This window comes from Vicia villosa, unplaced genomic scaffold, assembly GCF_029867415.1.
Source record: "Vicia villosa cultivar HV-30 ecotype Madison, WI unplaced genomic scaffold, Vvil1.0 ctg.001554F_1_1, whole genome shotgun sequence".
NCBI lineage: Eukaryota > Viridiplantae > Streptophyta > Magnoliopsida > Fabales > Fabaceae > Vicia > Vicia villosa.
Window position 1 is genome coordinate 217,316 of NW_026705662.1, and position 21,733 is coordinate 239,048.

General features: G+C 35.1%; 3 protein-coding genes across 3 annotated transcripts; all 3 read right to left on the reverse strand.

The window, feature by feature from the left end:
- Window positions 1-429: 429 nt before the first annotated feature.
- On the reverse strand, window positions 430-2,117 carry LOC131635795 (aquaporin TIP1-3). Its single transcript, XM_058906443.1, has 3 exons — window positions 1,960-2,117; window positions 1,125-1,375; window positions 430-939 (listed from the first exon to the last, which is right to left on the reverse strand). The coding sequence occupies exons 1-3, from the start codon at window positions 2,090-2,092 to the stop codon at window positions 565-567; spliced, it is 759 nt and encodes a 252-aa protein (XP_058762426.1). The 5' UTR covers window positions 2,093-2,117; the 3' UTR covers window positions 430-564.
- Window positions 2,118-3,109: 992 nt separating this feature from the next.
- Window positions 3,110-13,734, reverse strand: LOC131635796 (ABC transporter B family member 6-like). Its single transcript, XM_058906444.1, has 11 exons — window positions 13,040-13,734; window positions 9,740-9,794; window positions 9,460-9,635; window positions 9,138-9,338; window positions 8,153-8,412; window positions 7,763-8,073; window positions 7,435-7,655; window positions 7,009-7,349; window positions 6,047-6,840; window positions 5,705-5,946; window positions 3,110-4,813 (listed from the first exon to the last, which is right to left on the reverse strand). The coding sequence occupies exons 1-11, from the start codon at window positions 13,424-13,426 to the stop codon at window positions 3,584-3,586; spliced, it is 4,218 nt and encodes a 1,405-aa protein (XP_058762427.1). The 5' UTR covers window positions 13,427-13,734; the 3' UTR covers window positions 3,110-3,583.
- Window positions 13,735-17,326: 3,592 nt separating this feature from the next.
- Window positions 17,327-19,617, reverse strand: LOC131635794 (psbP-like protein 1, chloroplastic). Its single transcript, XM_058906442.1, has 8 exons — window positions 19,428-19,617; window positions 19,263-19,347; window positions 18,734-18,814; window positions 18,559-18,635; window positions 18,287-18,409; window positions 18,129-18,200; window positions 17,850-17,946; window positions 17,327-17,770 (listed from the first exon to the last, which is right to left on the reverse strand). Exons 1-8 carry the CDS (start codon window positions 19,488-19,490, stop codon window positions 17,661-17,663), a joined length of 708 nt encoding a protein of 235 aa, XP_058762425.1. The 5' UTR covers window positions 19,491-19,617; the 3' UTR covers window positions 17,327-17,660.
- Between the last annotated feature and the right edge of the window lie 2,116 nt (window positions 19,618-21,733).

The following is a 21,733-nucleotide window of genomic DNA, read 5'->3' on the forward strand; positions in this document are numbered from 1 at the left end:
AAACTTAAGTATAATGGAGAATGGGTGTGTCCGAAGATGCATCTCTTGACCGAGACACTTTTTCTTGCATAAACGAAAATAATATAAGAACTTAAAAGATAAAAAAAAAAACATTGCTCATAAAATGAAACATATTCATTTGCTTAATAAGAGTAAGAATTCATCTAAAAGTATTCTTGTTCATCTCTATTACATCTTAAAGAAAAAGAAATCTTAATTTCTACAACAAAAATACATAAAGTACTCAAAATCTTTTTAACTCCTAACAATCTCTAAACAAGTTGAAAAATCTTCAACTCCTAACAAACTCTAAACAAGTTGAAAAATCTTCAACAATTTATTCCCTCCTCAACATTTATATATATCATATATCATATATCAGTTTATATAAAATTTTACTCTAATTTCAATTAACGAGAAAATTAACTTCTCGCTTATGAATTAGGATAATAGAACTAGTCTCTGACTTTAGTTAGCCTCTCGCTAATGGATCAGGATAAATAAGATTGATCTCACGATTCTATATTCAAATACCGAATTTCCAACTAAAAACAGATATATAATTTAGAAATCACTACTAGTGAGAGGTTCATGACCATCTTCACCAATGAAGATATTATCATAGACAATAGCCGCAACTGCCGCACCAATAAATGGGCCGACCCAATAGACCCAATGATGAGTCCAAGTCCAACTAACAACAGCAGGGCCAAAAGAAACAGCTGGATTCATTGATGCACCATCAAATGCTCCACCAGCTAAGATATTTGCACCAACAATGATTCCAATTGCAAGTGGTGCAATGATTCCTATGTTGCCTTTTTTTGGATCCACTGCTGTTGCATAAACTGTGTATACTAATCCAAATGTCATCACAATTTCGAAAACTAGTGCGTTCCATACTGATATGTCGGAGGATATTGCGAATGCTGATGTCTCCTGAAATATTAAAATTACAACAAAAAATAATAATCGTGATTAAGGTGTTATATGTATGTGTCAACTATGTGTCTGATATTTGTATCTGTGTCAATATTTTATAAACTATTATATAGATCAGATATATCGATTATTCAGTGAATTTAGAAAGTAAACATTTTTTAAAGGGAAAGATTAATGGTTACCATTCCACCAGTGGCAGATTTGAGAAGAATGCAAGCAACAACTGAACCAAGTAACTGTGCAATCCAATATAACATACTTCTCAAAAGTGTAATGTTTCCGCCAATGAAGGCACCAAATGTGACTGCAGGGTTCACATGTCCACCAGAGATGTTTGCTCCAACAGAAACAGCAACAAATAGTCCAAATGCATGAGATAGTGATGCTGCTATTAAACCAGCAGGTGTTGCAGGTCCATTATTTGTAATTTTGTCTGCCAAAATAACAACAAGCAATCAGTTATTTCACTATCATCCTAATATTAGTATCATTTTAATTAATAATAACTCTTATTCAACTCTAAGGGTTGGTCTGTCGGTGAATATTTTGATTCTGAGAGTTTGTTCTTCTCAAAGTCTCAGATTGAATCTTGTGAAGTTAGGTGCTAATAATTTTTGTGTTGGGTCCTAACTTTAAATGGACCCCTCACTAGTAGACGGTGGAATTGGTCCTTGATCAGCCTCAAGACCGACATCTCTGATTAAATGGACCCTCTGAAAATGGACGGTGGGATTGGTCTCATTGGATTAGTCAGCCGCAAGGCCAACATCTCTAGCTTTAAATTGCCCCTGCGGACGGTGGAATTGGTCTTCTTGTATTATTATCCTCAAGGCCGACATCTGACTTTAAATGGATCTCCGCTAGTGAACGGTTGAATTGGTCCTCTTAAATTAGTCGGCCTCAAGGCCGATGTCTCTCGGTCGGGATCCAAAACGTTAACCATATTAGTTAATAATAAAAAATTAAGATTAAGGCTATAAAAGGGAAATAATTATAGCTTTTTTGAGAAGTGCTCACTGTAAGCCATGCCAGAGCCTTGACCAGCAAAAACAAAAATGAGCATAGAGAAGAATTCAGCAAATGCAGCTCTAATTGCATCAGGTTGACCAGCTTCTGCAGGAGATCCAATTGCAATTCTATAGATTGGCATTATTAATACTATTTATCTCAAGAATCAAAACCTAAACAAAAAAACAAGATCAGATTCTTATGTGTTGTTGAATTTATTTATTTTTCTATATGATTTGGTTGAAATAAAGTGAGGAAAAACAATGAGAACTTTGTTTGGTGTTTATATAAGCCATGCATGCGTGCAGGTAGTGAAGTGAGTGTGGCACTTGGTCATGGTTTTGACATGTATGTGGATGTGATGTGATATAGCTGCATCTGAAATTGGAGATGAATTTTGTGTAATGTGTTCAACGAAAATGGTGGGTAGCCTAACATTTCAGGACAAACACATCTGATCAAGTTTAATTATTTGTTTTTTAAATGGTAAAGAATTTCTTTTATTAGTAAATTATACTACCCCTTGAATTTTTAATATAAAAAAAATGTATTTTTATAAATTTTATTTTAATGTTTTGGCATAAAATAAATTGCACAAGAATGTTTTTAATTTCTAGAAGTGATAAATAACACTTAAAATTACTACACATCTATAAAGTTTCAAATTCGAACTCATAAATATACTCAATTTAAAAACATCAACATTGTTAAGTTGAACTAAGTCTTTGGGAGTACACAAAAGTCTTCTAGTTGGACATATTTCTAGAGTCTTTGGGGGTACACAAAAGTCTTCTAGTGGGACATATTTCTATTGATTTGATTAAAATACTTTGGTCAAAAATACAAATGCATGCATGTTAAGTTCTTCTCTCAAAAGAAAGAAATGTTATACAACACAATGAGGAAGATCGGCTAATGTTGTCCAAAATCATGCTTCTATCTAAATAGTTAATCTCGATATCTTGTACAAATCGTTAATCTCGCATTCTTTCAGTCATCCATATTTTATACAAGTAAAAAAAAGGTTTAAAACAAAATTATCTGTGTATTTTACTGGAAGTTTAAACAAAGTTAGGCGTTATAAAATGCAGTAACATTTTTGGCAGTACACTTGAAAATCTTGCATCCGTTATATTCAAAGAAATACTCGGAATTCAAGTGGAAAAAACGATGCCTTCTAAACTATTGCTATATATATATTATATATATACAAAAGTTACAGCTCTTTGTTCAGAATTCTCTACAATTATCACAAGTTGAATAAACAAAATTACAGTCAAGAATAAGTTTATCATCCATGCATGGGTTAGGGAGAATGAAAAGGAAGTCCAGAGAAGGAGTCACCTCAGCAGAATTAGTGTTTGAATTCCACCATCTATTGAGAAACAAATCAATACAATGGATAGAAAACACCCCAAGTCGCCTCCAAAGAATCCACCCGAATCGAAAACGAACCGAACGCAAAAATTCTATATACTTAAACCTTACGATTCCTTCTACAGTATCTCTCCTATGTCTACTAATGAACCAGCATCTTAAGCAGAAAATCCTTCAGGGGCTCATCTCAAGCAGAAAATCAAATATGCACATGAACCAACATTCGTAGCAATCACTCGTATCACATACTCCCGTACTAACTAAGCCGATGCTGACGCATAGCTTTACCAAAATGAGGTTGCATCAATCGGACATACAGACCATTCTTTGCCATCAACGAATCATGACTCCCTTCTTCCACTATCCGTCCTCCATTAAGCACTACAATATTGTCCACGTGCCTCATCATTGCAGCTCTATGCGCTATTAAAATAGTGGTCTTGTTTCCCATTATTAGTGTGTCTAGAGCTTCTTGTATCACTCGGCTTGACTCGGATTCAATTGATGAACCTGCTTCGTCCAATAATAAGATAGGTGCATTTTTCAGTACTACTCTTGCAATTGCGATTCTCTGTTTCTGTCCTGGGGTTAAGTCAACACCTCTCATCCCAACATGAGTATCATAACCGTGAGGCAAACTGCTAATAAAATGATGAGCATTTGCTATTCTTGCTGCTTCTTTCATCTCAGCTTCACTAGCATTGTGTCTTGCATATATAATGTTTTCCCTTATGGTTGTTGAGAAGATAATAGGTTCCTGCTGAATCAGACCGAGGTGGCTCCTCAACCATCTCAAGTTATAGAGCTTTAAATCCCTTCCATCCAGTAAAACTTGGCCCGCAACTGGATCGTAAAATCTCTGCATCAAAGATATTATAGTGCTTTTTCCTGATCCTGAAACTCCAACAACAGCAACTGTTTGGCCTCCATTCATTTTCAGATTAAAATTGCTCAATACCAACACTTCAGGACGTGATGGATAACAAAAATCAATATTTTTTAACTCAATGCTTCCATATACATTGGGTGGCTTCAAAGCTTTGTTATCGTCCGGATCAATTTTAGGTTCCCGGTCTATAATGTCAAACACTGATATGAGGGATTTCCGTCGTTTAAGTATGTAAGGAGCCAATCCAAATGGCTCCACAAGGGCAAATGTGGCAAAGGAGAAAACCATGTACTCCCTCAGTGCAGTGGGAGGATTGATGTAACCATTCTTAATACATATTGCAGTGTACCAAAGTAGAAGGGCATTACAAGCAAAAAGTAGAAACTGTGAAAAGCCAAATGCAAAACCAATCCCCATCCCATGAAGAAAGCTCTGCTTAAATATTTTCTTTAACTGCAGCCTATAGAGCTCCATTACCTTATTTCCGGCACAAAATGCAACAACAGTGTATATATTTCTAACTGCATCTTCAAGAACCAACGATGCTTTTCTGTGCATTTCCTGTATGCCTTTTGAAAATCCACCTAGCCACAATTTCTGCAATATTAAGAAGGATGTAATTAATATAGATTTTTTTACCACGGTGGAATCCCTACATGGATCAAACGATGCTTGAGACTACAAAGCGATAAATGTAACAGTAGCAAAAGTCAATTTGATGAAGCGTAAAATTAGCCATAGACACTGTCAAATTAAGCTAATTATAAACCATTAATAAACTAACTGAAACATCAAGTTACATTGCAGTTACTGCAATGACACAGAAATTTCATTATCAATGTCTGTAATCACAACAGAATACTTGTTACGTTTTCATGCTAAAAAAAGTTATTATGCTTAATTTTGGAGACAAATAAATCAAGAAAAAACAAATTAAAATTACTCTTTTTTTCCTTTTCTTTTAAAGTATTTATATGTCTAACACAATCCAGACATCTCTGGATTTTGTATTTGTTATGTCTCCCAAAAGTCACAACATTCTTGCTGTAAATTTAAACTTATTTGTCGCAATAAAGAATGAATAGAATGAAAGAAAACGAGAATGTGCCATTAACATGATATCAGCGAAATGAAATCACACAATTTTGGATCAGCATTCATGTTTCGTTCATAAACAGAAATTTATATAAATTATAAAATCTTAAAATTTCTACAAAAAGCAATGGCACAGCAAAGAAATATAGAATAAATCCAATCATCAGGTATGTTAGCTCAAAAACTATTCATGTTAGAGTCTCTATGACCTGGTGGTTTAGCGATTAATCCCTGTTGTCCACATTCAGCTAAATATCAAATTCAATCTCAACACAAAATAACATGGGTTAAGGCACTGTCTCCCGTATAAGGGGACGTGTTAGCTTCTAGGATACTAGGTTCATAGCAAGGGAAAATAGTAATATTCGGAAAACCAGAAGAGCAGGTGCACACCTGGGCAACTGCAGAAATACAGAGAATTGGAAGGGTTGCAAAAGCCACCAGTGCTAACCGCCAGTGCAGCACAGCACCAATGAGAAGGCCAACAATAACTGCAGCACTGTCCTGTATAAATATGGAAAGTCGATTGCTAAAAGCAGCTCGTACAAAAGTAGCATCATTGGCCAATCTCATGGATAAATTGTCAGCACTGTTTTCCTCATCATCAAACCATCCTACTTCATTCCGTAGCATGGCTGCCATGTTAATGAAACAGATAAAAATGTTCACAATTCCCATTTTTTAAAATTTAAAAAAAAAAAAAAAAACCAAAAGGACGAGCTATGAGCTATGCACCTGAGAACATCATTCTCCTAACTCGTTCTGTCATTTTCTCTCCCATAATACCAAAGTAGAAATGCTGCAAAAAGTTGGCAATAACTGTTACAATACCCATGCAGCCAATGATCAAGCACCACTTGTCTATCTCGCGTTCTAAGTGATGTTGATCATTAATTCTGTAGTAAGCTGCCACCACAAGGCCAATAACATAAGCCAGGAGGGGATTGAAAGAACCAAAAGCAGCAGCACCAATGCTTCCTAACACAGCATAAAGCCACTCAGCAGAACTAAGTTCGGCCAACTTCCGAAGTGATGGTGGTTTCCGCTGCCGTGCTTCCCTTTCTTTTCTCAATGTAACTGAATCGTCATCAGAAGGACTATGTGGTCTACTAAAAGACTGTGAATGGGAGCGTTCATTTTTAGGATCAGATGTTAAAAGTGGTGAAATAGGGGATTCTGGGCGAGACCCATTTGATTTTTGTCGATGCACAGACTGTATATCAATCTTGGGTAACTCTGGCAGCCTCATTTCAAAACTATCCTGCCTTCTTATTGATGGCTCCTTATCAGCTTCATCTAGAGCTTGACCATTTTCCAGCATCTTCTCAGGAGGTGGGCTCAGGTCTTTAGGTGATTCTTGAAAGTTGTAGATGACATCTGAAGGTCGCGAATGTGATACATTTGAAACTCTTTGAAGAGAGGGTGACTTCGTCATTTTGGGGGATGATGGTTCGTTGAAGCTATGGCTTGCTGAAGAGTCCTTCTCAATTTGAGATGCTGCAGTCTCCTTGTAGTTTCGAGCAGGCATCCTAGGTGATCATTAAAAAGTAAAATGTGATCAGGATACACAAAAAATATGTAATTACTGCTAGTTTATCATTCTATGTCTTTACACTTTCTTCATCCTTATATTTGTTTTTGAACAAAATAAAAACAGTAATGCATGGCCAAGGAAGCAGTAAGATTTGTTCAAATACCGCTTGGGAAGTTTTGCTGCCTCTTCACATCGTAGAAGCTCAGCATATAAGCCATTCAAGTTCAACAATTCATCATGAGTACCCATTTCAACGAGTTGACCCTCCTCCATTACAGCTATATAATCAGCATTTCTTATGAGACTAAGCCTTCGAGCAATTATTATTGTTGAGCGTCCCAACATAAGCATATCCAGAGCCTCGTGAACAACCCTCTCAGCCTCAAAATCAAGTCCACCGGTGACTTCATCAAGCAGAAGAATTGATGGATCTAGAAGCACAGCTCTTGCAATAGAAAGTTTTATTTTCTGCTCTTCAGTCAAAGCTAGACCTGCCCTACCAACCTAAAAGACAGGTAAAAGCAGCTTTAGATATAAATATGTGAACAGATTTGAATGGAAACAAACGAACATGTCAACCAAGCTTTACCTGTGTGTCATAACCTTTCTCCAATGAGCTAATAAATGTATGTGCATAAGCCATTTTAGCAGCCTCCTCAATTTGATCTATGGTGACATCCCTCCCATAAGCAATGTTATCTCTTATACTCAAACTGAGCAAAGCAGGCTCCTGGGTAACTAGTCCTATTTGGCTCCTCAACCACTCCAAATTCAAATTCTTGATGTTTTCGCCATCTAAAAGAACTTCTCCTGAATCAAAGATTAGCAAATTAAGTAAAATTTACAAATGATCAATAGAGTTCTATGTTGAATGCAATGTAAAATTAATTATACAGTGTCAAAGGTAAAGTAATTACCTAATGTAGGATCATAAAAACGCTCCATGAGTGGAATAATACTACTTTTTCCAGAGCCATTTCTACCAACAAGTGCTACAGCTTTCTTAGAAGGTACAGTGAGAAAAAATCCACTCAAGATAGGGATTTCGGGACGAGACAGATAGCTGAAATAAACATTCCGAAACACTATATTTCCTTGCACATAGATTAGGCAAGTGCCATCATTATTAACAGTTGAGGATGACCGGCTTATCATCTCATATAATCTATAAGCAGCTATCCGCCCTTGTTCAAAAGAGTAGAAATTTGTTGCTGCTTGATTCAAACCCCTAAATCAAATTAACAAATATTGTAAAAGAAAAATAATGAATAAACAATGAAAACATATAAGTTGGGAAAGATGCTCACAGGCCACTTAAAATTACAGCAAAAAGAGCAGTTACAATTTCACCACCGTGTGCTTTTCCATGAATAACCAAGAACCTTCCAACCCAGAGCTGTAAAGCACAAGAACATATTGCAAGTCCATATGTGAATCCAAGACCTAGCCCTTGAACAAGACTTATTAATATGCCATATCTAAGAGTAGCTTGCAGTGATGTTGCATATGAGTATTTGGCCAACGTTTCATTTGTAAATGCATACAATGTCCTTATATACGAAACTGCCTGCATCACACACAAAATATAGACTAAGCTGAGAATCAGCAGCACTAAAATATTTCAACAAATGGAGAGAACTTCACCATTCTTTCCCCTTTGTAAATTCAAAATACTAAAGGAAAAGTTAAGATCAAACTAAAGTGCTCCTTGTCTTACTAACATTTAGAGGAATCATGAACTACATATTATCAACAAGGATGGCCCAAAACACAAGTAGCATATTACTTTATTTCCCAGTCAGAAAAAACAGTATAAACAAACCCAAACATAACAAATCCAAATTAAATGGATGAAACCTGAAGTGTAATTCAACCTCGGGGATAAATGGGATATGCACAGATAGACTTCATGAGAAGCTACGTGCTAGCAGTAAACTAGAGAGTGTTCTCTGGCAACTGATGATCTTACATGACCCAACCATGACGCGGAATGAGCCCAATGATAATCCCCACCCCCAAACTTTACAAAACCAAGAATTAAAGTACAGTAACTATGCTAACAAAAACTATACATATTAATAGATGAAAGATATTCTATTAAGTTACCAAAGTGAGAGACTTTTATCCTAACCAGAAAATCTGAAGCATGAAGACTCTTATGGAATATATAATCTTGAAATTTAATCAGACATATTTGAACAAAGAATATGGCTAATTTCTAGGGTAAAAGCAATCAAATATAAAAAAGGAAAATACTTGGAAGACAGATTTGAAATTCAAACAGCAAATCACCTGCTCAGCAATGCTAGCTGCTTCAGCATATGCATCTTGGATATTCTCTGCAAGTCTATGGAGAAATATATTTGATATTCCTCCCGCGGCAACAATAAAGGGACCCGTTGCTAATGTTATTAAAGCAATCTGCCAACAGTTGATAAGGCCGATGACAAGACCACTGAAGAATGTAGCCATATTATGAATATAATTCCCAACCTGTATCATCAAAAGAAAATAAACAGGTTATATGGGATGACTGAAGATATTACCTGTAAAGAAGTTAACATTTATTTCACATAATGAAGAAATTTACACACATGATTGAACCAAGACACACCTTTTCGCTAAGAGCAGACTGGATAAGCAGCACATCACTCAATACTTGACTCACAATGTCTCCATTATTCCCATAAGTATCGAAAAAACTCATATCCTGATTTAATAATACTTGAACATAGTTGGATCTGATGACAGCAGTTTGTCGTTCTCCAGTCAAAATCCAACATGAAACCTCTATTAAACAGGGAAAATACAGCATTAGTATGGAAAGAGAATTAAATGAAGTATCTAATAAAACACATTTCTGACGATTAATTTCAATTCACATTTAATTTTACCAATCCAGCCGGCAACAAAAACTCCCGCTGCAATGTAAACAATAGTTAAAGCAAGCTGCAAAATAATAAAAAGAGGGAATTTAGCATAAGTTCACTAGTTCAGAAATTGAAAGCTCTGCAGAACACTTAAGATCATTTGTCATCAAATAATATCTTCTAAAATTTCAAAAACTATATCAAAAGTAGACAACAAAGAATCAGATTCAGATAGGCAAATCATATAAAGAGTTGGAGAATAAGTGTTCCCTTGAATTCAAGCATTTTATGCACGTCTGTTTCAAAGGTCCCCAAATAAAGTACATAGAAAAAAGCCTCCTAAAATTTCTATTCTCATCTCAAGTATGTTAAAATGTTAACTTCTTTACATAATGAGCTTTAAAACTTGACACAGTTACATTACATGCCAACCCCTAAGGCTTGGTTGTTGTTGTACAGTTACAATACATAATCCTGGATATTAACTTAACACAAGTATGAAGCTATCTAGGTTAGTTTCTCACAAAAACTAGCTAAATGTAGAAAGTAGCTTATAATAAGCCCAATGGCAGGTAACTCCCATAATCATATCATTATCTCGCAGCAAATAGACCCGGTAAGAATACTACAATTTCAAAAAGTAGGAAGGAGGGCGAAATCTAAAAAGAAGATAATAGTACTCAAACTCCTTAAAAGGAGTGTAACAGCTGCTAAAACGGAAGGTATCTGATGGTAAAAGAGGCCATTATTAGTCACACAAACTATATATTAATCAACTCTTCATACAGTTTGGGAATTCACAAGTGTTATGGTTTATGATAGCTGTTGCATGTATTATGTTCTAACTTCTAAGTAAAGGATATTTGCCATCGACTCGTCATGAAACAAATAACCATGTCATTAATACAAATAGGAGCACGATCAGTATAATCTATACCTTCAATTTAATACATATCCTCTACCTTGCATAATTACATTTCCTTCTTTTGTCTCTCTCTTTACATAATTGACAAGGAAAAACAAAATTGTAAGCACCATAATAATAACTATCCCTTACAAAAATAAAAATGAAAAATCAGGCCTCCACTCATTTGATAAATTACAAGCAGACAATTCTAACTACCTGCCAGGAAATAAAATATATTCCCTCTGTCTCTATTTGTAAGACCCTTTGGCACTTTTTACACATTAAGAAAAGTTGGTAGTGTAATATTGTAATTAATGAGTATAATTTGTGTGACTACAACTAAATTACACTTGTGTATAAATATAATTAATGTTGATTTTTCATATTTCAAGGCAAATCGGTAGTATTAATCAGAGATACATTTGGAAAGAGAGTAATAAATGCATCTAGAAATTTGTAGAGGATCCTATATTTAGGGACGAACAAATTTTCAAAAAGAGTCTTATAATTAGGGACAGAGGGAGTAGTTAAATACTTCTTGATTGTTGTTCAATGGAAATTTCATATTTGTTTCATGGTATTGGGTCAAGTGGGCTTATGTTTTTTAGCAGAAAATTCAATCTTACTTCGATATCCTTTCTAGTAACAGTTAGAGGTCTTCTTAGAGGATTAGAACTGGACTCCTTTGCCTTGGAGGATATGTCATTGGTATAAGAGGCCTACTTAAAAAGCTGCAAAGTTTTTTTTCTCTTTCGTAATAACATGAACAGTCATATGAAGGTAGAAAACTGCATCCAAGTTATGTACTCTTGTAATGAAATAAAACCATAGAAGTAAAATATGATGCTTAGGTTTCTCCAAGATACTATCTTGCTTTCATCCATTTTGTACTCTATCCAGACTTATTTCCCATGAAATACAGCTAAACAAATTAATCCCATCAAATTAAAAACTCTAATTAACTCCTGCTCTTAATTTTCTTTTCCCCAAAATATATCAAACTCAAACCCTCTCTTGCCCACGGGTATTGTTCACAGCAACCAAGAACACACCATGTAGATAAACTTCTCTCTATAACTTGCAAATTGCATTTCCTTTAACATGCGCCCACTGAAACTTCAATATTTTTCTAACCTTGATGTCGCCCTAGTAAATTCAAACTCATTAAATCCTAAATCCCTTCTATCATTATTGTATGGTTATGAGATCAAAAAAGTCTTAAAACATACTAGGGATATCTGATTTCTATAAGCTCAGGCTGGTGAGATGTAAGTACTTTTTTGAAACGTAGCTCCATAACTCAACCGACTGATGTAGGACTCATTTATCTATAAACTCACTGAATTGAACAAACAATCCATAGCCCCAATGATTTCATTTATTAAGGACAATGTTGTCAATCACGGATCGCGGAAAACAGCAATTTATTCAAATCATGTTATGATATAGAGCTATAGCACCGCTGTAGCCACTATTTGACAATGATTTACATTGCATATCATATTGCAGAACAATAACAATCTGTTCTAATTCCGCTGCATTATAAGGCTATAGCGCCGCTGTAACCGCTATTTAACAGCACTGATTAAGGATAGGCAAAAATATCTCAATAATATTCAACAATCTACCATCATAAACGCATACAGATAGACATGAATATAAATTCCAAGAAAAATCAATTATGTAATTACCTAAAGCAACATAGCGCTGGTTTAATGTAAGAAGTGCAGTTAGTATTACTAAAACAAAATAAAAAGAGTGCACTGCAGAGAGTGAAAACAACCCGTTTTCAAAAGCAGCCAAAGTCATGACAAAGATCAAAAGAACTAAACGACTTTTGGAATTTCACATTGTCAAATCAATTAATTTTCGCCAAGAACCACAATCAATAATATAGAGAGTCTAACTTCAAGATGTTTCTAAGCATTGAAGTTCCCATATGTAGACCAATTTAGTTCCAACATGAAGCCGGAAAACTGACAAAGCAGTACAGGTTCCATCATACAAGACACATATTCATATACGTAGTTTAAATCCTAAGTATAACTTCCCCAAAATATAGTCCACCACCGCAATTGCAGACACATACATTCGCCTGCATTTTACCGCATTATAAAAGTTCAAACCATAAATGCAATCGCAATTTTTAAACCATGTCTCGTTCTAAGTGAGCAAAATCAAACTATCAGAAACAACAACCTACATCTAAAAGCTATGCTTAGAAGCATCATCTTTCATTACCAAGTCTAACATCAACAAAGCTATTCCACTATTTCGACGAACGAATTTCCAAATTCAAGCATCAATTACATCTCAACAGTGCAAACCAAAAACAAATAACTAAAACAAAAATCAGAAGCAAAGCAATAAATAACTAGGGTTTCATTTCACGCATATACAAAATTTCACAATCTAACCTCAGTGAACCTCTCAAACCTCTCCTGCGACCCCGCCGGGAGATCATCCATCCTCAGCACATGAATAACCTTCGCAAAGTAATGCAAATAAACCACCAGCGCCGTTCCATGAGCCGCCGCAGCAACCGAACCAACCGCCATCAGAAACCAATCAAACCTATCAGCACACGCAAACAGCTTCGAGAAAGGCACAGCAGCAGGCGGCGGCTCCATCTCCTCCTGCTCCTCCATCTCCTCCTCAACCTCCACCTGTTGCGACGTCGAGTTCTCCGCGCCAGGGTCCAAATACGGCGACGGAGACTCCGGTGGCTCCGACACCTCCGACACCGGCGTCAGCGGTTGTACATGCGGCGGAGACCACCCGAACAATCCTCTCGAACTCATCATCTTCTCTGAATCAGAAATTCTCAATTCAACAGATCTAATAAATTAAATAACTATTCTGTTTATTTTTTGTTTGTTCTCCGGCGAACGACGTCGTCCTGGCCTTCGCCGGCACCGTCGTCGCCGTGACCTTATAACAGTTTTCAGGTGGAAAAAACGGTTAGAGAGAAATGATAGAGTAACCGGTGCAGCACGAGAGATTTGTGAATGCTTTGGGTTTTGGTTTTGGTTTGTTAGGTTTAACGGTCAAACTCCGGCGTGTACAAGCTATGAGTTGTTTTTTTTTATTTGTTGAAATATTCTTTTTTTTTTTAATTTTGTTATTTGTTTATTGTTTATTATTATCGCTTTATGGTTTGAGTGCGTTGTGACAACAATGGCATGCATGCAAAGCTGGAAAAACGGTAAAAGGGTGTTTTGGTAAAGTCACAGTCAACAATGATGGTTGTGAGTTGAAATGACTTGGATGACCTTTCTGGATGAACTTTATGTGTTACTTTTTTATTTTATTTTAAGTTTTTATATTATATTCTTTTATGAATAATATATAAAATAACTTTTGTGTTATTTTTTAATATAATGTTTTTCTGTTTTAATATTATTTTGTGTTATAATTTTTTTTATATAAAGCTTATATATTAAGAAGTGGAAAAAATGGGTTGGCTAAGCCCACAAGGAAGCCAAAGCAGGAAAAAAACTAGTGTACAAATCTAAAATTGGGCATTCCCAATTTGTTCAAAATAAGCTCTTTCCTAATAGAATCAGGGGGAGAGTTCCACCAAGAAGTCCCGTCAAGAGCCAGTCCTAAATTAGCTAACGAGTCGGCACAGCGATTGCCTTCTCTATATGTGTGAGAAATCCAGAATTGCATGGATTTAGATATGGCAATACAGTTATTCCATCTGTTACTTAGGTGCCAAGGAACAAGCGAAGGCTTGGAGAAAGCCGTGACCGCAATTTGGGAGTCCGATTCAATCCAAATAGCATTCCAACTGTTTTGCTTGGCTCTCTCAATTGCTAAGATAATTGTCATAAGTTCTGCATAAAAAGAAGTCTGAATTCCAAGATTCATGGCAAAACATCCAACAAAATCTCCCTTACTATCTCTATAGATTCCCGCACAAGCAGCAAGCCCCGGGAATCCTAAAGTTGAGCCGTCAGTGTTACACTTCAGCCAACTTCCAAAAGGCGGGGTCCAAATGACTTCAATGATTTGAGGAGCTTTAGGGTGTCTTGTTTCAACATTAAAGGCTTTGAGGATTATGAAATCAGAAATGGCAAGAGTAATTATATTTTTTAAAGTATGTTTTTTAACTATAAGTGGTAATAACTCGAAAAGTATGAATATTGTGTAGCATAAATGAGTAGTTTCTTATTTATTTATTTGACCAAACATAAATGCAATATGTCTCTCTTTATCCAAAAGTATCTCTACCATAATTATAAAGCTTACATTTAATTATGTTGACCAGAATTTTAATTATAATTTTGAAAGAATGATTAACGATTTGAATATTTTTTTTTTCAAAATTTTTTTAGTAATTTTGTAAAATATTATAAGATCATCTACAAAAACAACGTGGCTATGAATGATTGTCTTACCTGTGTATATCAATTTATTTGAATCCATGATTGCTTATCCAATGTCTCTTTAACAATGTAAAAGAACAATGGAGATGGAATGGAGATGGAAGATATCCTTATCTCACTCCTCTAAAATAAGAAAAATGGTATGTTTGTTTCAGCTTTAAAAAAATGGATTTTTTTTTGTATTTTTGAAAATAGATTTTTCAAAACCGTTTTTCAAAATATTACAATAATTTTTATAAAAATCTATTTGAAATAGCTTCAAAATGAAGTGATTTTTTGAAATTTTGATATCCAAATTTTGTATCCATAAATAGATTAAATACCTAAAATCACATTTTAAGAATAACTATTCAAACAAAATTTTCATTTGAAACTTTTATAAAAAGTTTCTTTGTAAAATTTTTTTCACCAAATTTTATAACACTATAAAAATCATTTTTAAAAAAAGCCAAAACAAACGAGCCCAAAATCTTGCAGTTTTTCCATTTATTATGTTTGATAATTTGATTGGTGTAAAATGATAAGAATTATATCACAAATGTTTTATCAAAGTTAAATTGAACAAAAGCTTTAATAAAATATTGTCATACTACCTCTAAAGGATTCTTGTCTATAATATTAATGATTTCTCAAGTAATCTCAATGCAATCATAAATATATATGCCCGTAATAAAACTTTTTTGGTGTTCTAAAACAGTTTTAGGAGCTAAGATGAACAACTTGTTTGCAATGATCTTAGAGATGATTTTGAATTGAAAATTTGCAAGTGCAAAAGTTTTATACAACTCAATATAATCTATTCCATATTTTTTATATATAGAAGTCACACTGACTAAATTGAGATTAGAAAGGATTCAACTTTATTCAAAGAATTGATTCACTAAATTAATTTTACGAAGATTTTGAGAGTAATTTGTTGTTTTAAAATTTTAAAAAGATAAATTATGAGAGGGTTAAAATTGAAATTTCAAAAAATTAGGGATGTCGGTTAGAGTTATGGGGGTGCCAGGTAAAGTTCCCTCATGTTTCCCTTTCTTGTGGCCCAAATCCATATGTGGAACTTTTAACATAGACAACTTCTATTAGTTCACCATGCAGGAAAGCACTTTTAACATTAAGTTGGTATGCCTACCAGTTTCTACATACTTCAGTATTAGAACAGTTCTTACGGTGTTCTATCTTGCCATAGGAGAAAAGACTTAAGTGTAATATATGTCATACCGTTGAGAGTACCCTTTAGCTGTCTTATACTTCTTTACCTCTCCATTTTCATTGCACTTGGTTTTGTAGATCCACTTGGCTCCCATCTTTTTGGCACTTGTTGGAAGGTTGACAAGACTTCATGTTTCATTCTTCTCAATAGCTTTTATTTCAACATCCATAGCCTTTCTCCACTTTTCATGCCTGACTGCTTCTTCATAGTTTAGTGGATCATTGCTATTGCAGAAGACTAGAAGGTTGTGAAGTTGCTCTTCCTCACTTTTTATGTTTGTTACATAGTCATCTAGATAATTTGGTTTATGTTATGTTCTTAATGCGGACTCACCCCGTTCATGTGTATTTTGATCATTGCTATTGCAGAAGACTCATCTAGATAACTTGGTCATTTAGTTGTATTTTTATTTGTATTTTGCAAACAATTTTAAAATTTATGTATAGTTGTATTTTATGAATGACTAGTGTATGGTTAAAGAATGAGTTATGAATATTTGATCTTAGTCATGATGACTGACTTATGTGCATGGTTTATTGTGTGAGTACTCTAAGCACTGTCAAATGATGAGAAAATTTCTTCCTAGTTGCTGTCTAGGGGTTCATAACATTGTCCAAGGGTTCGAATGAATTTGGAAATTCAAATATACTCCATTATTTTAAAATAAAGACTTAGGCGATGCATAAAACATTGTCCAGGATGTGTCTGAATTTTGAAATTCAAATTGACCCCTTTGTTTAACACAAACAAGCCAAACATACTCAAAATATTGTTTTAAGGATTAGTTCGGAGTTTCAAATTTGAATATATATTTTTATTTGAATTAAAGGATATATTTCTGATAAAGAGATTTGATGTATAATTGATGCTTCCAAATTACATATCAACTGATTAAACAAAAGAGTTGCACTCTCACCTACAATGACCAACACCAAACAAAACATTATTTGAACCAGCAACATATGACAACAATATCAATGGTGGACAATGCAACAAGCTTGGAAGGAGGAGGGAACAATGACATGCTAGTCGGAGGAGTGACGCCGCACAGACGGTTCACCATTGAAGCATATGAAATTTATAATTGTATCACAATCAAATGAAGTAATTTTTCATTTCATTTCCCATTTTTTGGAAAGAGTTCTATTTACCTTGGAAAGAAAGGTATCACATGTTATATTCAATTCAACCAACCATAACATCGATGAATGAACGGAACCTCGCGGTAAAGACAGCTCGTAATTGCTATTTAGACATAGTTAACTGTTACTAAATAGCAATTCTGAAGTAACTGCCATTAACCACAAAGACTCCGTCGATGAATGGCGAATAGCGCTATTAACAAATTGCAATCAGATAAAATCTCAAAAATGAACATTCTAGCCGATGAAGAGTTTATTATCTCTAATAGTAACATACAACATTTGATTTTCTTCAAGCTGTTACATTGAACAGTTTGAAGGAATCTACTATATTCTGCAATCTGTCTTTCATCTTCCCCCATCTTCTCTCGTTCGCTCCTGTCGTCAGCGTGTAAAACTTACCTGCAATCAATGGTTAATTATTCATCTAATGACTACTTCATGCAGTTGAAATATTCAGAATGAGAATTCAAAACCATACCATTTCCAATAGAGACTGCGCTGAGAGCGTGACGAGTGAAGTTTGGAGCCTGAGCAATGAACTCAAATTGATAATACACTTTTCCGTCAATATCACGCTGGAGAGTTATACAGATGGAACAAGCTATGATAAGTGCTTATGTATAAGTGCTTATACATAAAGTAGCATAAAGTAGTTGAACTATGACCAGAAGGACTCGCCAGTTCACTGATTGGTTCGGTTTTTAAAACACTGAATAATGACTACAAAAACAAGGAGAATTGATATAAGAGATTGAACCTCGGTTGCTTTAATTATCTTTGTTTTCTGGTTTGGAGGTGCCAAAACTTTTTTAATTAGAGTTGCTGCAACCTGAAAACAAATCAAGAACACGATGAAAAGCGGTCTTTCTTCTCTTTCTAGAATCAATGCTACTCAGACACTGATATAAACCTAACCTCTTCAGGCGATCCAAACTCTTTAATATCTTGTTTTCCAGTTGGGATCATCGTTACGCTGACGTTTTCCAACGGTTCGATAACATCTTTGAACACCTTATCTTGACCTTCAATCACTACTTCCTGACCACTCCCCATGATAAAAGAAAAAAAGGAGCTAACCTTAACTTCCATTTCAGCTTTTTTATCGATAGATGAAATCAAAGTTCGCTATATTTGCAAGTGAAACTCTTCGGCAAGATGCAGACAGTATATATAACAACAATGCTCACCTGCCACCCGAAAGGGTAGACAAACGAATATCCGTCTTTCCTATCTACAACCGGTTGAAATCCTGATTCTGCGGCAACTGAGCCATATCAAGAGTATATATAACCTCAGGATGTCAGAAACCGGTATTTATGAAAGTTAGCAGACGGTAAATAACTGCTTAATATGAAATCTTACAAGAAATTGATTGTTGGTCGAACAAAAAGACTAACGGGGCAGTAGCTCCAATGGCGATCATCTGGCGCCTACCGGGTTCATCTGTCAATGTAACCACAATGAATCAAAAAAGACTAATCAACATGGATGCAAGTAGGTTTTACTCTATGAAGACCTAACATAGACACAGACACGTCAACACCAGTAATAATTTGAAAAAATGCGGCCCTCTTTTCTATAAAGACCTAACATAGACACAGTCACAGACACGTCAACACCAGTAATAATTTGAGAAAATACGACCCTCTACTCTATGAAACACTAACACAGACAGAGATATGTCAACACCAGTAATAATTTGAGAAAATAATATAATTGAATGTAATCACATTTGTTAGTATGCATTGTGCAACATTGTTGTATACATTGACACGAATCAGACATCGAACACATCTTCAATCTTAAGTATCCAAGACACAAAACAGATAAATACAATATAGCAATAACTGTCTATCAATTCAAGCTCAATAGATAAAAAAAAAAAAGAAACCTTGAGAAAGTGAAGGTTCATGTGAAGCTTTGACAATGAAGGAAATGCCATCTCTTCTAGATGAACGAAAACCACTACCATGTTTCTGCAACACACACCTTTCATTGAAGAATGAACAAAACTAAACTATACCAAGTTAAAGGATGAGAGAGGAAAAGAAAGTACCTGAGGGAAAGAGTTGTGAAAGAGTGTTCGGTGAAGTGTAGGTGAATTCTGCAGGGATGCCATTGTTGGCTTGGATTTTGCAAGGAAAATGAAACTTTTTTTCTTATTGTGTTGTTTTGTTGTATCTATGTGGTGGAGGACACTCTTGTGAATTTGACTTATCCATTATCCTAAAAGTGCAACCACAATCCACTATCTTTCCTCTCCTTAATATTTGTCCCAATAATATACCTTTAACTAAGTAGCAAATTGTTCTTTTACTGTAACACTTTCAAATTGATACATAAAATTATGAATAATTTAAAAAGGTTTTTGACCATATTAAAGTTGCAAATTAATCTATATATTTAACTTTTTATTATCGTAGTAAAGGACCGGATCTCACTAGCTAAAAAGTCATGCATAAATATATAATATGATTATAATTGATATTATGTATAAAATATTGAGATCTGTGTATTATTATATATATATATATATATATATATATATATATATATATATATATATATATATATATATATATATATATAGGGACTGACACAGAAAAATTAGATTGTGGGGGCAAAATTTATAAATTTGTAACATTAATGTGAGATATTGGATCGAACTCTAGTATGGCCGAAGGGTAGCTTCTTGGTTCGACAGGGTTAAGCATGAAGTCGAAGGTTGTTCACATGCTTGTGTCGAAGATGCTAGGGTTGTTAGCATATTAAATTAGGTTTTAGTGTTTAAACCCTAATTTGTTAAGTTAGCTTGTTTATTAAGTTGGCTTGTGTAATGGGCCTTGTGGAAAAAGTCCATTAGTTAGTATGTTAGGTTTTATTATAAATAGCATACTAGTTTCTCATCATTGCTAAGCTGCAAATCCTAATTTAGGGTGAGAGAGGTTATTTGTTATTCTTGTAAACTTGTAATCTTGTTTTAAGAGAAAGTAAAAGAATAGCAGTTATAACCAATATTTGTGTTCTCCTCTTCTTCCTTGTCCTTTATTCATCCCTTATTTTATACTTTGTTCGTGGCATTGAATTCACAACAAATTGGTGCGGTGAGCGTGGAGAAGATGCCTTCAACAAAGTAGGAGATTGAAAAGTTCACCGGAGTGAATGATTTCGGTCTGTGGCGCTTGAAGATGAAAGCCTTACTAGTTCAGCAGGGTTGTTTGGAAGCGTTGAAGGGAGAGGCAGCCATGAATGCAGAATTGACGGCAGCGGAGAAGACGAATATGATCGAGAAAGCACACAACGCAATTTTGTTGAGCCTTGGTGATAAGGTTCTCCGGCAGGTATCAAAGGAGACGACGACATCAGGGTTATGGGTGAAACTTGAAAGTTTGTATATGACCAAATCGCTGGTAAATCGACTCTACCTGAAGCAAGCTTTGTATTCATTCTAGATGATTGAAGACAAAGTATTGGCTGAGCAGTTGGATATGTTCAACAAGCTGATTCTTGATCTTAAAAATATTGATGTGAAGATCGATGATGAAGATCAAGCGCTGTTACTATTGTGTTCTTTGCCTCGATCACATGCTCACTTCAAAGAAACTCTCTTGTATGGAAGAGAGTCCCTGACGTTTGAAGAAGTTCAATCAGCCTTGTACTCTAAGGACTTGAATGAACGAAAGGAGCATAAACCTTCGACTGTTGGCGAAGGTTTGACCGTTAAAGGAAAACTCTTACGAAAGGATGGTAAGTTCGACAAGAAGAAAGGCAAAAGCCAGTCGAAGTCTTACAGTGGCGAAGCATCTGGCATTCGATGCTACCATTGTAAGGATCACACAAGAAAGGTGTGCCCTGAACGCCTAAAATATCATGGAGGTAAGGATAATGGCAACGCTGCCATTGTACAAGATGATTTCGAATCATCTGATGTCCTTGTGGTTTCAAGCAGTGACTCTAAGAAGGAGTGGATTATGGATTCAGGTTGCACTTGGCACATGACTCCAAACAAAGACTTGTTCGAGGAATTATGAGATCAAGATGGTGGATCAGTATTGCTGGGAAACAACAAGGCTTGCAAGATTGCAGGTGTTGGATCTGTGAGATTCAAGCTCCATGATGAGTCAATAAGGTTGTTGACTGAAGTCAGGTATGTTCCTGATTTGAAGATAAATCTGCTTTCTCTTGGTGAATTCGACAAGAAAGGGTATGTTTTCCAAGGAGAGAAAAGTATCCTAAGAGTCATGAAGGGTTCGAAGGAAGTCTTGAGAGGCGTGAAGAAACAAGGCTTGTATACCATTGAGGCTGAAGTTGTAAGTCGTTCGACAAATGTTGCATCCACGAAACCTTTGTCGAAAACAGAAA

Bases quoted from the DNA above. Each gene is read 5' to 3' on its own strand.
- LOC131635795 (XM_058906443.1), bottom strand. From the start codon at position 2,092: ATGCCAATCTATAGAATTGCAATTGGATCTCCTGCAGAAGCTGGTCAA. The intron at 1,376-1,959 runs GTGAGCACTTCT...TTATTTTGGCAG, and splicing joins AGGCTCTGGCATGGCTTACA to ACAAAATTACAAATAATGGA. The intron at 940-1,124 runs GTAACCATTAAT...TTAATATTTCAG, and splicing joins AATCTGCCACTGGTGGAATG to GAGACATCAGCATTCGCAAT.
- LOC131635796 (XM_058906444.1), bottom strand. From the start codon at position 13,426: ATGATGAGTTCGAGAGGATTGTTCGGGTGGTCTCCGCCGCATGTACAA. The intron at 9,795-13,039 runs GTTAGATTGTGA...ATTATTTTGCAG, and splicing joins GGTTTGAGAGGTTCACTGAG to CTTGCTTTAACTATTGTTTA. The intron at 5,947-6,046 runs GTGCATAGCTCA...TTAACATGGCAG, and splicing joins TAGGAGAATGATGTTCTCAG to CCATGCTACGGAATGAAGTA.
- LOC131635794 (XM_058906442.1), bottom strand. From the start codon at position 19,490: ATGGCATCCCTGCAGAATTCACCTACACTTCACCGAACACTCTTTCAC. The intron at 19,348-19,427 runs GTACTTTCTTTT...TGTGTGTTGCAG, and splicing joins TTCACAACTCTTTCCCTCAG to AAACATGGTAGTGGTTTTCG. The intron at 18,636-18,733 runs GTAAGATTTCAT...GATATGGCTCAG, and splicing joins CGACCAACAATCAATTTCTT to TTGCCGCAGAATCAGGATTT.